Below are 16,502 nucleotides of genomic sequence, written 5' to 3' on the forward strand. Positions count from 1 at the left end.
TCAAAGTACATCCGAATATGTCACCATGTGCAACATTGAGATTTGTTTTCTTGCGGCCATACACAGTAAGTCAAAGAAAGGCGATAGGGTCAGTGAAAGATCACACCAAAAAGAATGGACAAACAACCAACGCGCAAAAGACAACAAAGTGAGCAAATACAAAATAAAAAATAACTAATAATAATAAATAAAAATCGAGAACGTAGGCTGTGGAAATAGTTCAGTGATGGGGTGAGTGAAGTTATCCCATCCGGTGGTGTGGGTCCTGAGGATCCTGTACCTTCCTCCTGATGGCAGTAATGAGAAAAGGACATGTTCTGGGTGGTGGGGGTCCCTGATGATGGATACTGCTTTCCTGTGACAGAGCTCCGTGCAGATATGATCAATAGTAGGGAGGGTTTTACCCGTGATGGATTGGGCCATGTCCACTATTTTTGATGGGATTTTCCATGCAAGGGCATTGGTATTTCTGTACCTGGCCATGATGCAACCATCAATATACTCTCCACCACATATCAATAGAAGTTTTTCAAAGTTTTAGATGCCATGCTGAAACTTCGCAAACTTCCAAGGAAGCAGAGGCACTCTTCGTAATGGCACATACATGCTGGGCCCAGGACAATTTCCCTGAAATGATAGCACAGAGGAATTTAGAGTTGCTGAACCTCCGCACCTCTGATTCTCCGGTGAGGACTGGCTCATGCACCTCCTGTTTCCTCTGCCCGAAATCAATAATCAGCTGCTTGGTCTCGCTGACATTGAGTGAGAGGTTGTTGTTGTGGCACCACTCAGCCAGGTTTGATTTGGCCCACAACAGTGGTGCTGTCAGTGAACTTGAGTATGGCATCAGAGCTATGCTTAGCCTCACAGTCATAAGTATAAAGCGAGTAGAGCAGGGGACTAAGCACACAGTCTTGTGATGCACCTCTACTGACTGGGGTCTGCAAGTGAGAAAGTAGAGGATCCAATTGTACAAAGAAGTATTGAGGCCAGAGTCTTGAAGCTTATTGATTAGTTTTGAGGGTATTGAATGCTGAGCTGTAGTAATGCTGATGTATGCAGTTTTGCTGTCCAGATGTTCTGGAGCTGAGTGAAGAGTCAATGAAATGGCATCTGGCGTGGACCTATTGTGCCAGCAGCCATGCTATTTCCTGAAGACATGTCACAGTTCCAACGATTAGATCAATGTCATCTGTAAAACAAAGGTTGCTAATTTCTCGTCCTTCAGTTGACACCATTCCAGGCAGTTAATATAATTTGTTCCAGGTACAAATTAGATAAATCACAGCAAGAGAAAGCAGCCATGGCATAACCCTACTTGATGCTGCAAATCAATGCATAACATCGCCATCAAATAGAGCTTGATGTTTTCTACGATACAAATCAATGTGGATTGATGTTAGGCTGCTCCCAAACTGCTTTTCACCACATTATCTCAAAAGGCTTTTTTTTTATATGTGCCTGATGAAATTATTTCTGGAGGTCATTGTACGTGGTTCTGATGTTCAAATGTTATTATGTTGCTTCTTCCATATAGGATTCTACCTTATTGCTCCGGTAGGAGTCACCATTTGCAACTTAAAGATGGCTCTGCATGACCTCACAAAAATAGATAATAGACAATAGGTGCAGAAGTAGACCATTCGGCCCTTCGAGCCTGCACCGCCATTCTGAGATCATGACTGATCATCTACTATCAATACTCGGTTCCTGCCTTGACCCCATATCCCTTGATTCCCTATCCATAAGATACCTATCTAGCTCCTTCTTGAAAGAATCCAGAGAATTGGCCTCCACTGCCTTCTGAGGCAGTGCATTCCACACCCCCACAACTCTCTGGGAGAAGAAGATTTTCTTTAACTCTGTCCTAAATGACCTACCCCTTATTCTTAAACCATGCCTTCTGGTACTGGACTCTCCCAGCACCTGGAACATATTTCCTGCCTCTATCTTGTCCAATCCCTTAATAATCTTATATGTTGCAATCAGATCCCCTCTCAATCTCCTTAATTCCAGCGTGTACAAGCCCAGTTTCTCTAACCTCTCTGCGTAAGACAGTCCGGACATCCCAGGAATTAACCTTGTGAATCTACGCTGCACTTCCTCTACAGCCAGGATGTCCTTCCTTAACCCTGGAGACCAAAACTGTACACAATACTCCAGGTGTGGTCTCACCAGGGCCCTGTACAAATGCAAAAGGATTTCCTTGCTCTTTTACTCAATTCCCTTTGTAATAAAGGCCAACATTCCAAAAATCTCTTCTTTTGGAGGATCTATGAAGACCTAGTGGGTCTGAAGATCTGGTGAGATGACAGGATAGTTGAATGCTCCTCTTGTGGGACATGGGAAGGCAGGGAGACCTCCAGTGTCCTAGACAACTACACTTGCGAGAAGTACATCCAGCTGCAGCTTCTGACAATCCATGTTAAGGAGTTGGAGTCGAAACCGGATGAACTCCGGATCATTCAGAAGGCTGAATGGTTGACAGGACATATAGAGAGGTAGTTACACCCAAGGTGCAGGACACAGGAGACTGGGTGACAGTCCAGTCAGGAAGGTTAAGGGGTTAAAGAGCCAGTGCAAAGTACCCCTGTGGCCACTCTCCTCAACAATAAATGCATCACTTTGAATACTGTCCGGGGGAATGACCCAATAGCGGTCAGATCTCTGGCACCGAGTCTGCTTCTGAATCTGAGGCCATGGATTGGGCAAAATTACAGTCAACAAGATGGGGTGCAATGTAAACGAGATCAAAAAGGGTGAATACAGGTGTTAGATTTGGATGCGTACAGTTTACAGAATAAGGTAGATGAATTTACAGCACTGTCGCAGATTTGTAGGTATGATGTTGGGAGGATGTTTCCTATGCTGGGAGAGTTTAAGACCAGAGGACACAGCCACAGAATAGAGGGGCATCCTTTTAGAATGGAGATGAGGAGGAACCTCTTTAGCCAGAGAGTTGTGAATCTGTGGAATTCTTTGCCACAGGCATCTGTGGAGGCCAAGTCTTTATGCATATTTAAGGCAGCGGTTGATTCTTGATTGGTCAGGGCATGAAGGGATACAGGGAGAAGGTAGGAGACTGGGGCTGAGTGGAAGAATAGATCAGCCATGATGAAATGGCAGAGCAGCCTCGATGGGCCAAATGGCCTAATTCTGCTCCTGTATCTTATGAAAGTAGATTTAGGAGATTAGCTCACAGGAACCAATAACCATATTCAGAGATACAGCACCAAGACAAGCCTGCACCACCCAATTACACCCATGTGACCAATTAACCCATACATCTTTAAAATGTGGGAGGAAACCAGAGCACCTGGAGGAAACCCACATGGTCACGGCAAGGAGGTGAAATATTCATTACCTCGGGTCGATGACACTCCTTCATAATTTGTTTCATTCAGATTTACTACTCCAGCTTTAGATTAAAATAAATGATTTTGTTTTACTATAAATCTCTACCTTTTTAGTTATCAGATTTCTCTTCATGTCCTTTGACTACTAAATCATCTATTAACTGTTACTCATTACACAATCCAAAATCTAAAATAGAGTCATTGAGCACTATAGCATATAAACTGGCCCTTCAGCCCATTTAGTCCTTGCTGGTCAGTGTTTCCACCTATTACTATCCACCTCCACCTGGACCACAGCCTTCCAAATCTCTCTCGTCCATGTTCCTATCCAAACTCTCTTAAATGTGCCAATTGAATCAACATCCACCACTTCCACTGGCAGCTCACTTTATAGTCTGAGTGAAGAGGTTTCCCCTCAGAGTCCCCTTAAATATTTTTCACCTTTCACCCCAAAATTCTGTCTTCCAGACAGCCGGTTATTAATTCCTGCTGCTGCCTGTAAGGAGTCTGTACGTTCTCCCTGCGACTGTGTGAGTTTCCTCCGGGTGCTCCTGTTTCCTCCCACAGTCCAAAGGCTGGTACCAGTTGGTAGGTTAATTGGTCATTGTAAAGTGTCCCGTGGTTAGGTTAGGGTTAAATCAGGGGTTGCCGGGTGGCATAGCTTTAAGGGCCGGTAGGACCGACTCCTCGCTGCATCTCAATAAATAAATAAACAAATAAATAAATGGGTGAATGAATAAATAAATCTATCAATAAATGAAAAAAATAGATAATTATTAGCCAATTATTCTTTCCTATTCGAGCACTGTGTAATGACTGAAAATCTCCAATGACTTGCAAGCAAGCAACCTCGCTAGCAGATAATGCACCTAGGCTGAGAAAGGGGGGTTGGAAGGACATATGATGTGCCAGATCTTGTAGTGCTGTGGGAATCCTAGAGCTGATGGATAAGTGGGGAGGGGGGAAAGGGGAAAGGATAAGTCGGGTCATGAGAGCCCGTTTCCTCCCTGCTCTTCCTGGGCCTCTATACTCCTGTCGAGCTGCATTCTCTGGCTCAGCTGGAATCTGTCAATTTATTCATTTTGTGCAGTGGCTGCCTGAGCTCAGATCTGGTAGCTGAAGATGCTAAACAGTCTCCCACAGGGACCATCCTGGCAGATATTAATGGGCAATAGAGAACAGCCATTCCCCCCTGCCCCGAAAGAATCTACACATAATTAGCTCTTGCTCTTGCAGGGAGAGATTGGGGTTTACCTCCCGTCTCAGCCCATGTGAAGTGATTAAATTCACCAGCTGGGGTAACAAGGTGCTGCCCACATGCACCTGGAGAGAAGCGTCTCCACAATATCACAAGGACTGTCAGGACACAGAGCCATTCCTTCCATGTGTGCATGCCTACTCTTTAAAACAATTCACTCGTCAAACAAATCAAAAGAGAAAATTAATGTCAAGAATTATCCTTGGGAACTTCAAACATTCCCTGTTCAAATATTCGGCTGTTGCTGAAACTACTCCCACCAATTATTCAGTCAATGCATTTCGCTTCCTAACTTGGCATTATCATTTCAGAGCATCGGCCTTTGCAAAGAAGACACCACCGCACCTCTGTTTCTCTGAAGTTTCCACTTATTCAGCACGTCTCTTAAAGCTTTGTCAAATCTCCACCGATGAACAGTGGAGGGTATCCTGACTGCTTCCATCACGCTCTGGCGTGGAAACAGTAATGCTCTTGAACAGAAAAGCCTACAAAGGGTGGCGGACATGGCCCAGCCCATCACAGGAAAAGCCCTCCCCATCGACAAGAACATTCAATTGAGCACTGTCCCAAGAAAGCAGGATCAAGACCCCAATCATCGTGGTCATACTTTCTCCTCACCACCAAAGCGCAGGAGCCCTGGGTCCCTCATCACCGGCTTCAGAAACAGATATTACCTCACCACCATCAGGGTCCTACCAACCACCACGGATAACTTCACTCACCTCAGGTCACTGAAAACAACCTGTAGACTCATTTTCAATGATTTTAAAAGTCTGTTCACAGCATTATTCATTTATTTATTATTATCATTATTTTCATATCTGTGCAGTTTGCACATCGGTTGTTTTTCATTCTTTTTTTGTATGTACTTCTCATTAATTCCATTGCATTTCTTTGTTCTATTGTGAATGCCTGCAAGAAAATAAATCTCAGGGGACATATACTGTACATACTTTGCTATGTACAATCCCCATCTCACCTCCTGGTCCTTTTGACAGGCCCAAGCCTGAGCCTGCCTCTTGCAACCTCAGCAAGGGACATGAATTAACACCAGCATTGCCAGAAGTGGGTAAGTAGGAGGTATGAAGGGCAGAACATCTTCTCTCAACAGTGCTGAAAAATTAACTTGCAGCTGCGATAACAGGTCCGACTGGTGTGTGACGGCCTCAGCAACACCACAGGTTAATCTCAGGGACGAAGCTGGGCCACTTGAAACAGTCAGTACAAGGCTTCAAGATCTAACCAAAAGGCAGAGTTCATTTGAGCAACATTGTGATCTACTGTTAATTTTTTTTTCACACTTCATATTGGAGTCAGTGCCTTCAGAACAGCATGGAAGGGAAAAAATAGCTGAGGAAGTAAAGCAGGCTGACTTCAGCTTTTACCCTTGGTAGTTAGAACCCAGCTGCTTTCACTGCCTGGACAGCGATGTGTAAGCTGTACAAAGCATTCTGTAAATTCCTATTAGTGCTGAGGAATCAGCTCTAATAATATGCAGATTTGACACAGACATGCTTTAGCTCAAGGCTCAGCACTGATATTCAGCTCCAAATTTGAGGGCTTTGGGGAAAAAAAAATCACTTCTCTACTTCAGCAGCGTTGTAGCACAGCATCAACACAACCTTTTATTAATCACAAACCAGGGTTCCATTCTGGCCGCTGCCTGTAAGGAGTTCGTACGCTCTTCCTGTGACTCCTCTGGATGCTCTGATTTCTTCCCACATTCCATTAGGATTAGGATTAGTAAACTGTGGACAAGCTATGCTGGCGCCAGACATACGGTGACCTTGCAGGGTGATCCTCGGCACTTCCTTGGTCTGTGTTGGTCGTTGACAGAAATGATGCTTCAATGTACACGTAACAAACGAAGTTTATCTTTGAATCTTTAACTAAATAGACGCATTTTAATTTTGATTATGAATGAATTGCAGGAGGTAACAATAGTTTTAACCCAATGAGTTGAGCATAATAACCACTAGATATTAATGCAAAAATGTTTCATGCTAATATTCAGAGAAGTGTAAAATGCCTTTAGATTAGCATTTAGTAGCACAGTGAATCTATGATAAATGCTGGATAATATTGTTTGAGGTGCAATAATGTGGTCTACGTCATAAATAGTATATAAATGATAATGTAGTCATAGACCATCTGGTTTTGCATACCTGATATCTGGATTTAGAAGCAAGCCAACCCACTGATATAATTAAATCAACTACCTGCTAGCTGGATAAAGGCTTGAAGTGAAGTGGCTTTGACCCATCCATTCCAATGCTTCTGCAGAAGAACAGAGTTAGCCCATGTCCTAACTTTGTACCAAGAAAAATCACCTTCCTGAAAGCAAATGCCACCCTAAAGCATCGGGAGGGCAATCTTCCTGCTCTCTGGGATGGCTTCATGTGTACCAGAGGGTAACACAAAGCCAAAATGTGCACCATCCCGGAAACCACGATGAACATCACCACGTTCACGGAACATCCAGGTCCTGGTTCTGCACAAGACATCGCGAACATGTTCAAACAAAATGTCCCAGCTGAAGCTTAACTTTCCTGGAAGTTAGTAGCAGGATTGTTTAAAAGTTCAAAGTTCAATGTACATTTATTATCAAAGTATGCATACATTATACAACCTTACACATCTAACAGGCAGCAACAAAACAAAGAAAGCCAAAAGAACCCTTTAAAAAAAAGACTGTCAAACACCCAAAGTGCAGAGAGATAAAAAGGAAATCATGCAAACTATAAATGCTCAGCGCACAGTTTTCTGAACTGAAATCCACAAAGAGAATCCATCCACAGACCCTTAGTTCAGCACATGTCAAGCAAGTGTCACAGAGCAACGAGTTTACACACTAACGAAGAAAGTCAGACCCAAAATCTCAATTCCATTCACCTCCCACAGATGCTGCCTGATCTACTGAGTGTTCCCAGCATTTACTGTTTTACTTCAGGTTTCCATCTTCTTTCGATTTTTGGTTTGGGTTGTACTCTGTTTTAGTAGATAATAGAGTTGAAATGTTTGCTGGAAATATATAATTTCTGGACTCAACAGGTGAATAAAGTAACTGAGGTTAAACCATATGATGTTCGATCTGGTATTTATAAGTCAGACTAATCTCACACTGGTTCACTATGTGCGCAAATATCTGATAATGTGGCCGCAACAATATATGGTTCCAATTAAGCGGTGGAACCATGGGGTCTGAAAATGCACAATTCATACCAGACTTCAGAAAGGATTTTTTTCATTAAAATAACAAACAATTTGGTAAGTGTGAATTGGGCAACTCCACTGGACAGCTGCAAGAGTGATGTGGGGCATAAACAGTAACTTCTTTTTAAAACAAACATGAACATAAAGTTGAGGCACAAGAGACAACATACTTCACAACATACGCCAGTGATAATAAACCTGATTTTGATTCTGAAACGTTGGGATCTGGAGCAAAGTAAACAGGCTGCCAGGGGAACTCAGTAAGGCTGGCAGCATCTGCGGAGGAAAATGGACAGTGGACATTTCAGGTTGAGACCTTTATTTCCGGACTGACCCAGACATCAACTACCCATCAGCCTGACCAGCTGAGATCCTCCATCAGCTTGCCTGGTGTATTCATAGCTGAAAGAAATGCAGCAGGAGAGAAACGTGGCTGCACATAGGTGTACTAAAATAGTCTCTACAGATTTTTAAAAACTCATCAAAATCTAACCATTATGAGCAGTTAAAGAAACAAAGGCTGCAGTTTGATCAGCTGAAAGAAAAATGGAAAATAGGATTATGGACAATTATGGAAGAAAAGGATAAGCTCTTAATCTTGTATCAGATAGCACTGTTGCTGGCCAGTGGTGCAGTGGCATCCACACCGGACTTTGAGGCAAATGGTCCCCGGTTCGAATCCAGCCAGCTCCTTGCCGGCAGGCTTTCCATCCGTGCCATGTTGAGCGTCGAGCTAGCAACCCGGCCTCATTAAAAACCAGACAAAAATGGTAAAGAAACAGCAATGTTGCCACCTGACGTGCCACAAGGTGTGGAAAGGTACAACAACAAGGGAGCACTGTTAAAAGTCTGTACTGGGCTGCTGAAAGATGTGTAAGCACAAAGAAACAATTACTATGAGATAACTACTGATGCATTACTTTGCATTAGTTGACACTTTTGAAGACAAAGAATTCATATGTTCCACGTGTTATATAAGGAGTGGTTACAAGAAATTTCCTGTAGCAAATTCTGGTAGAATGTGTTTCATGAATATGGCATTTTGGGGCAATGTTGGGTTTTGGCGTATCCTACAACTGGCCTGAATGTGAATAAAAGAGGGCAAGAGTTGGACAGAGTGCTGCAAATCCCATCTCCACAGTTTTCAGACCAAATGTCAGAATGTGGAAGAGTGACCTGTGATCTTGGCTGGGAATGATTGTTGATGCCAGATGGGGTGGTTTGAGTATCTCAGAAACTGCTGATGTCCTGCGATTTTCATGCACCACAGTTGCTTGATTTTATAGAGATTGGTCCAAAAAAACAAAGAGAAGCATCCTGAGAGCAGCAGTTCTGTGTGCAAAAGCACCTCGATCATGAGAGAGTTCAGAGGAGAATGGCCAGACTGGTTGGAGCTGACAGGAGGGTGACAGTAACTCAAATAACCACACGCTACAACAGTGGTGTCTGAACACACACAACACGTCGAACTTTGAAGTGGATGGGCTACCACAGCAGAAGACCACAGGCATACACTCAGTAGCCACTTTATTAGGAACAGGAGACACGTAATAAAGTGGCCACTAAGAGTATCTTCCAGCGTTCCCAGAGGAAAATCGAATATTCATTTCAAGCCCAGCTTGGGTTTTGGATGCTAGACATCCATTAGGCAAAAAAGAAAACAGAACAGACAAAATAATTAGGAAGTGTAGCTCATGGTCTCCTGAGGTTAGACAGACAAGGGTGTGTTTGTATTGTTGCTATAACAAGCAGTGCTATTCTGGGCTTAAGTTAGAAAGCACTAATGCCTCACACGTGGCCAACTGTGCGATAAATAATCCCCTTCCATTGTTATATATTAGAAAGGACAACTTTGGAAATAATGGATTTTATGAGTGATCAGAGATCAGTTTACACCTCTCAAGGTCTTCAATCTGTAACCTGCTGGCTTCCACAGACCACAATCAGATCATGATCATGATCAGATCCGAGGGTCTTATGAACAGGAGTTTAAATACGGACATAACTGGATGCCAGATCGTCCACGTAGAGTCTGCCTCACAAGAGAAGAGTTTGGAAGATTGATGAATTCATTGCAGGCACCCTTTGGCCTGCTTCAAGTGAAGACCAATGTTAGCAGCCAGAAAGGAATATCCCCAACAAAGCAGATGATTGGGCGAGTAATGAGAGCTGGACAATGCAGGGGAGAGGGCAGAAGGATGAGTAAGGTCAAGTTCCATGAGGTAAAATTATGCCCCTATGAATCCAGGTATTGTTTCAGGGTGGGCTGGTGGGAGAGGGGATCTTACAAAATCTGGATGTAATGTAGATTCCTCCCTTTTCCTGCCTTCTGTAAAATTATTTTATTTTTTATTTAGAGATACAGGCCCCTCCGGCCCAAGGATGCCCGTGTGACCAATTTACCCGCTTGATGCACCATCAATAACTCTCAGAGATGTGAGTCGAGATAGGCTTTTATTAGCTGGAAGAAAGCACCATCAGCAGCAAGAGCCCACCATACAACATCCTAGAGACTGAGGGAGGAGCGGTGCCTCCAATCGCCTTTATAAAGGGGTCTGTGGGAGGAGCCATAGGAGCAGTCAGCGGGGGGGGGGGGGGGGGGCGTGTCCAGACAGGTATATGTGGTTCACCACACCGCTAACCCTGTATATCTGTGGAATATGGGAGGAAACCCCAAAACTGCAGAAACTCCTTACTGACAGCCATAGTAGATGACCCTGGGTTGCTGGTGCTGTAACATCGTGATGCTCCCTTGGTGCTCCAAACCTTGGAGAAGTGGTCAAGGTTCAGGACACTGTTTTATTGAAGTCAAGACCTAGGAAGAAGCCAATTCAATATGTTGCCAGGGTTACTGCATTCTGGGAGGACCCAACATCAGGGGAACTCATGATAAACCTTTATTGGTACCACAGGCCTACATTCTCAAAGCAAACAACAACTGGAATAATTAGGAAGGCCAACGCCAACTGGACTTTTCAACAGATCAGATATTTTTTCAACACTCTCTTCAATGATTCCCAATGGAACAATCAATAAAGTTTGTTAATTTATTCCCTCAAATACTAACATGGATGGCTCCAAATAAGCCACTGAATGGAGATTGATTGCTTAGGCATGCAAAATAGCTTCCACATGGCAATGGATCCCAGCTGAGATTGCCATAATGAATTTTAAATCCCAGGAAATTCTGCTGATGTGAAGAAGTGACGAAGAAGGGGGGAAGAAAAAGCCCTCGTTAAAGTATAATCTTCCCCAGATGTTGGACCTATTGCTGTTAAAACCATAAAGGGAAAACCTGGCCCTTTCTCAGACGGTGGTCAAGGTTACTTGTTAAACAGAGAACAGCACAAACTCTTCCAACACATTAGTCAATCACGTTCCTTTCCTTGTCTCCAGATGAATTTCAGTAGAGATAGTTTCTACAAAGTTTCCCCATTTATTAATTATTTTAAGATTGTTTCCTTTCTCGGTCCTATCTTGTCTGGTGCAATGGATTGGGGTGCAGAATTGTTATTTTTCTTGTAGTTTAACTTTCCAATGCTTCTTTGTATTTTTACATAATCACCCATATCCATGTAATTGTTCAGTGAATTTTCCTGTAATTATGGTACTGTTGCTTCTAGATTTTTCTAGAAGCTTCTTAAGTTTTCTATAGCAGGTGTCATGCCATTTGAATCGGGCTGTTTTATAGGTTAATTGGATTTTTTCTTTTACAATCAGAAGACCACGACTAATTTGTTTCCTTTGTTTTTTCTTTGTTCTCTCAGCTGCTCCTTTGTGTTTGTTCTCTGCTCCTATAACACTTAATAAAATGGCTGTAAGCAACAAGTTTTACACCTCATTCTTAACTTCCAAGGAACCTTTGGACCGTGAAAGCATTAGAATCCAAGTGCTCCCTATGACTGATCTCAGAACGGGAGAAACGAACCCATACTGTGAGAGGACTAACCTCCTTGGTACAACTCTTGTTTTCCCTCCTGTTTCCTCCTGTTGTTCATTGGTACAATTCCCGTTTTCCTGCCTCTTTCCAAAGACAAGCTACTATTTGACAAACCGACGACGTGTAACTCAGCACTGGCCAATCCTGAGCTCCATCTCTGTCTCCAGATCATCCAGAAAACCTTCAGAGATACTTGACAACTAATGAAGAAGAAAGGGATTTATATGCACTGGTTAAGTAGAGCTTTTCAGGGTCTACCCTTGTGGTGGAGCATACTAAAGAAAGAGACGCTTCTTCTTATACAGAATCTTCCACAGCCTTTTACAAACTAATGGTTATTTTTAGCTACTGTTGAATACAGGAAAGTGGTAAGTCAGTCTCTGCACAGCCATGCCATATTGACCAGGAAATCTATTTTAGTGATAGTGATTAAGGGATAAACATTGGCTGGAGCGGTGGGAAATGCACAAACTGCCGTTCAGAATGGTCCCCGTTAGATCTTTACATCCACCTGACGGAGCAGGCAGCACCTCTGGCAATTTTGCAGCATTGTCCTGACATTTCACTCCACACTGGGAGATTGCTCATGTCTTGAACCAACAAAGTCCTGCGCTACCCATCGTGTTCAAGCTGACTCTGAGTCTGGACTGGCAGTTGAAGCCTGCTGACTCAGTCTGCTCCCTCACAGCACGGCCAAGACCGGACACTTTCACACCCATTCCGAGCACACCACCAGCCCTCTTGGTCCTTGCCGCAAAGTGTTGTCTCATAGCCATTTGGTGCTACCCTTACAGTCCCTCAAGACTGAACCAAACAGTTCACAGTTCACAGGTCAGAGGTGAGGACATTTACAGCATTTGAAAGACATGTAGGCAGGTACACGGATGGGAAAGGTTTAGGGGAATGTGGGCCAAATGCAGTCAAATAACTTGGTCAGAATGAACAAGTTGGGCTGAAGAGCCTGCTTCCGTGCTGTATAACTCTACAGTCCAATACAGAGGGGACCTTAGTTTGGTCTCAGTGAAAAAGGCTCCAGCTTGTGTCCAATAAAGGCTTGTGCATCTGCATTGATTGCAAGATTAAATCCAGCAATCATCATTCCTCCATGAATCAATTCATTAAACGTGCCAGAAGATCGGCTGGTAAGGACGTAACCTGCCCGTGCGCCATCCAAACCATCTCACTGAGAACTAGCCAAGTTGCGTCTGGGAGATTGCATGACTTCCATCCTCAGATTCTGGAGACTGGGAAGGGCAGTGGAAAGGGAAAAGGTATTCTTATCCTTTACATGTGTCCTGGGTAGTGGAGGCTGCTTTTCTGAAGGCACAGCTGCAACACTGGGAAGACAACAGCAAATTATAGCGCAGCCTTCGCCTACAAACGACAAAATGATAACCACCTAAATCAGGGGTTTTCAGCCTGGGGTCTACTGTCCCCTTGCTTAATGGCATTGTTCCTTGGCATGAAAAAGGTTGGGACCCCCTGACATGGATAATTTATTTTAGAGCTGTTACGAACCCCGTAACTGGGTCACTTACCAGCAAAAATGGAGAGGTCCGTTGAAGTCTGATGGTACTATTTTTAACAGTATTTATTAATAAAAATACACAAAAATAGTATCAATGCAAAAATACAGATAATATACATCGTCAATACTAAATCTAATAGTGTGGGTATAATAATAATCAATAAGAAATAGCTCTGTTGTCTAGGGGATAATGTATTGTCCGATGGAAATATAAAAGTCACTCAGTTCATGCAGGCTGCAGCCTTTGGTTGGAGTCGAGAGAGAGATTTTGAGAAACTTATTGATGCACCATCAATAACTCACACTGAGACGTAGGCGAGATATCGGCTTTTATTGACTGGAAGAAGGAACCAGGAGTGAGTGTCTATCATACAAGGTCCTGGAGACTGAGGCCGATCTTCAGGCTGCAGGTCTCCTTTATACAGGGGCCTGTGGGAGGAGCCACAGGAGCAGTCAGCAGGGGCGTGTCCCGACAGGCACATAGTTCACCACATTCACCCCCCCTTCGTTTGAAAAAGTCCTCATGTAGCGAAGGTTCTTACAAGTCAAGCCGATCAGGCGGTCGAATCTGTCGCTGCGATCTACGTAGCACCGGCTGTGACCGCATAGGTGCCGGCAACATTGGCGATTGCACAGGGGACGGGGGTTGCGCGTGTTCTTGCCCACTAGGCGCCGGTGATCCCTCATGCATGTGCCTGGTATAAATGCGTACGAAACGCCCGGTATACAAGTGTCGTGAGGAGTCTGTGTAGGGCCTGGTGAGTACGGTGTCACCTCTGGTGCAGGGTTCACAGTTACCGGAGAGCCTTCAGGGTAGTGGTCTGCTGCACCTGCGGGTGCCAGGTCGCGGATGGAGACCGTGTCCGCCCGCCCAGCAGGCAAGACCACGTAAGCATACTGGGGGTTCGCATGGAGAAGGTGAACCCTCTCCACCAGCGGGGAGTATTTATTGCTCCTCACATGTTTCCGGAGCAGCACTGGCCCCGGGGACGTCAGCCAAACTGGTAGGGTGGTCCCAGTGACAGACTTCCTGGGAAAAGAGAATAGGCGTTCGTGAGGGGTGGCATTGGTGGACGTACATAACAGAGAGCGGATAGAGTGCAGTGCCTCAGGGAGGACCTCCTGCCATCGAGAGACCGGCAACCCTTTGGACTTAAGGGCTAAAAGTGTGGCCTTCCACACTGTGGCATTCTCCCGCTCTACCTGGCCATTACCCCGGGGATTATAACTCGTGGTCCGACTGGTAGCAATGCCCCTAGCTAGCAAGTACCGGCGCAGCTCCTCACTCATAAAGGAGGACCCTCTATCACTGTGGATATAGCAGGGATACCCGAACAGAGTGAAGAGCTGGCGCAGGGCTTTTATGACGGACGTGGCAGTGGTGTCGGGGCAGGGGATGGCAAAGGGGAACCGTGAGAACTCGTCAATAACACTGAGAAAATAGACATTGCGGTCAGTGGAGGGAAGGGGGCCCTTAAAGTCAACACTCAGGCGTTCAAAAGGGCGGGTGGCCTTGACAAGTTGTGCCGTGTCAGGACAGTAGAAGTGCGGTTTGCACTCGGCACAAATTTGGCAGTCCCTGGTCATCGTCCTGATGTCCTCCAGGGAGTACGGCAGGTTCCGAGCTTTCACAAAATGGTAAAATCGGGTGACCCCCGGATGGCAAAGTTGTGCATGAAGGGCGTACAGCTGGTCGAGCTGTGTGCTAGCACATGTTCCCCGGGATAGGGCATCAGGGGGCTCATTGAGTCTGCCAGGCCGGTACAGGATATCATAGGTGTAGGTGGAGAGTTCTATCCTCCACCGCAAAATCTTATCATTTTTGATCTTGCCCCGCTGTTGGTTGCTGAACAGGAACGCAACCGAGCGCTGGTCGGTCAGCACAGTGAATCTTTTGCCAGCAAGATAGTGCCTCCAGTGCCTAACAGCCTCCACTATGGCCTGGGCTTCTTTCTCCACCGCGGAGTGCCGAATTTCAGAGCCTTGGAGGGTGCGAGAAAAGAATGCTACTGGTCTGCCTTCCTGATTAAGGGTAGCAGCCAGAGCGAAATCGGAGGCATCACACTCCACTTGGAAGGGAGCGGTCTCGTCCACTGCATGCATCGTAGCTTTGGCAATGTCCGCTTTAATGCAGTTGAAGGCCGCGCAGGCCTCAGCAGAGAGGGGAAACGAGGTAGACTTGACCAGGGGGCGAGCCTTGTCTGCGTAATGGGGGACCCATTGGGCGTAATAGGAAAAAAACCCCAGGCACCGTCTGAGGGCCTTGAGAGTGGTGGGAAGAGGGAGCTCTAACAGGGGGCGCATACGTTCGGGATCAGGCCCAATAACCCCGTTTTCCACGACATACCCAAGTATAGCAAGGCGGGTGGTACCAAAAACACACTTGTCCCTGTTATAAGTAAGGTTCAGAGCTGCGGCCACTTGGAGAAACCGTTGGAGGTTGGCGTCGTGATCTGGCCTGTCATGACCACAGATGGTGATGTTATCCAGATAGGGAAATGTGGCCTGCAGTTGGTACTGGTCCACCATCCGGTCCATTTCCCTCTGGAAGACAGAGACACCATTCGTGACACCGAAAGGGACGCGCAGGAAGTGATAGAGCCGGCCGCCCGCCTCGAAGGCGGTGTAGGGGCGGTCCTCTGGGCAGATGGGGAGCTGGTGATAAGCGGATTTCAGATCTATTGTCGAGTACACCTTATACTGAGCAATCTGGTTGACCATATCCGCGATGCGGGGTAGGGGGTATGCGTCAAGCTGCGTAAACCTATTGATGGTTTGACTATAGTCCACCACCATCCTATTTTTCTGCCCAGTCCGAACAACAACCACCTGGGCCCTCCAAGGGCTTGTGCTCGGCTCAATGATCCCCTCCCTGAGCAGCCGCTGCACCTCCGACCGAATGAAGGCCCGGTCCCCCGCGCTGTACCTCCTGCTTTTGGTTGCCACAGGTTTACAGTCGGGGGTCAGGTTGGCGAACAGCGGTGGGGGAGGGATCTTGAGAGTGGAGAGGCTGCAAGTGTCGGTAGCGCAGCTGTTGGCCTGGTTCTGGATGGGATGTGTGTGTCCGTGTGTGTGTGTGGTCAGTAGCGGGGTATGTGAAGAAGTCCCACAAAACTGAGGATTCTTGACAGTGAGTGGTGGGAGGGGCCCGTCGTATACCATAGTCACACTTTCGAGATGGCTCTGGAAGTCCAGCCCCAATAGCAC

General features: G+C 45.6%; 2 protein-coding genes across 2 annotated transcripts in view; both read right to left on the reverse strand.

Annotated features, from left to right (window-relative positions):
• The window catches only part of LOC132407358 (hemicentin-1-like), a 460,355-nt gene that overhangs the window by 381,323 nt on the left and 62,530 nt on the right, over nt 1-16,502 (reverse strand). The window lies entirely within an intron of this gene.
• LOC132377484 (uncharacterized) lies at nt 13,617-15,520 on the reverse strand. Its single transcript, XM_059943763.1, has one exon. The coding sequence runs from the start codon at nt 15,396-15,398 to the stop codon at nt 13,749-13,751; it is 1,650 nt and encodes a 549-aa protein (XP_059799746.1). The 5' UTR covers nt 15,399-15,520; the 3' UTR covers nt 13,617-13,748.

This window comes from Hypanus sabinus, chromosome 18, assembly GCF_030144855.1.
Source record: "Hypanus sabinus isolate sHypSab1 chromosome 18, sHypSab1.hap1, whole genome shotgun sequence".
NCBI lineage: Eukaryota > Metazoa > Chordata > Chondrichthyes > Myliobatiformes > Dasyatidae > Hypanus > Hypanus sabinus.

Coding starts and splice junctions, on each gene's coding strand:
- LOC132377484 (XM_059943763.1), bottom strand. CDS start 15,398: ATGCATGCAGTGGACGAGACCGCTCCCTTCCAAGTGGAGTGTGATGCC.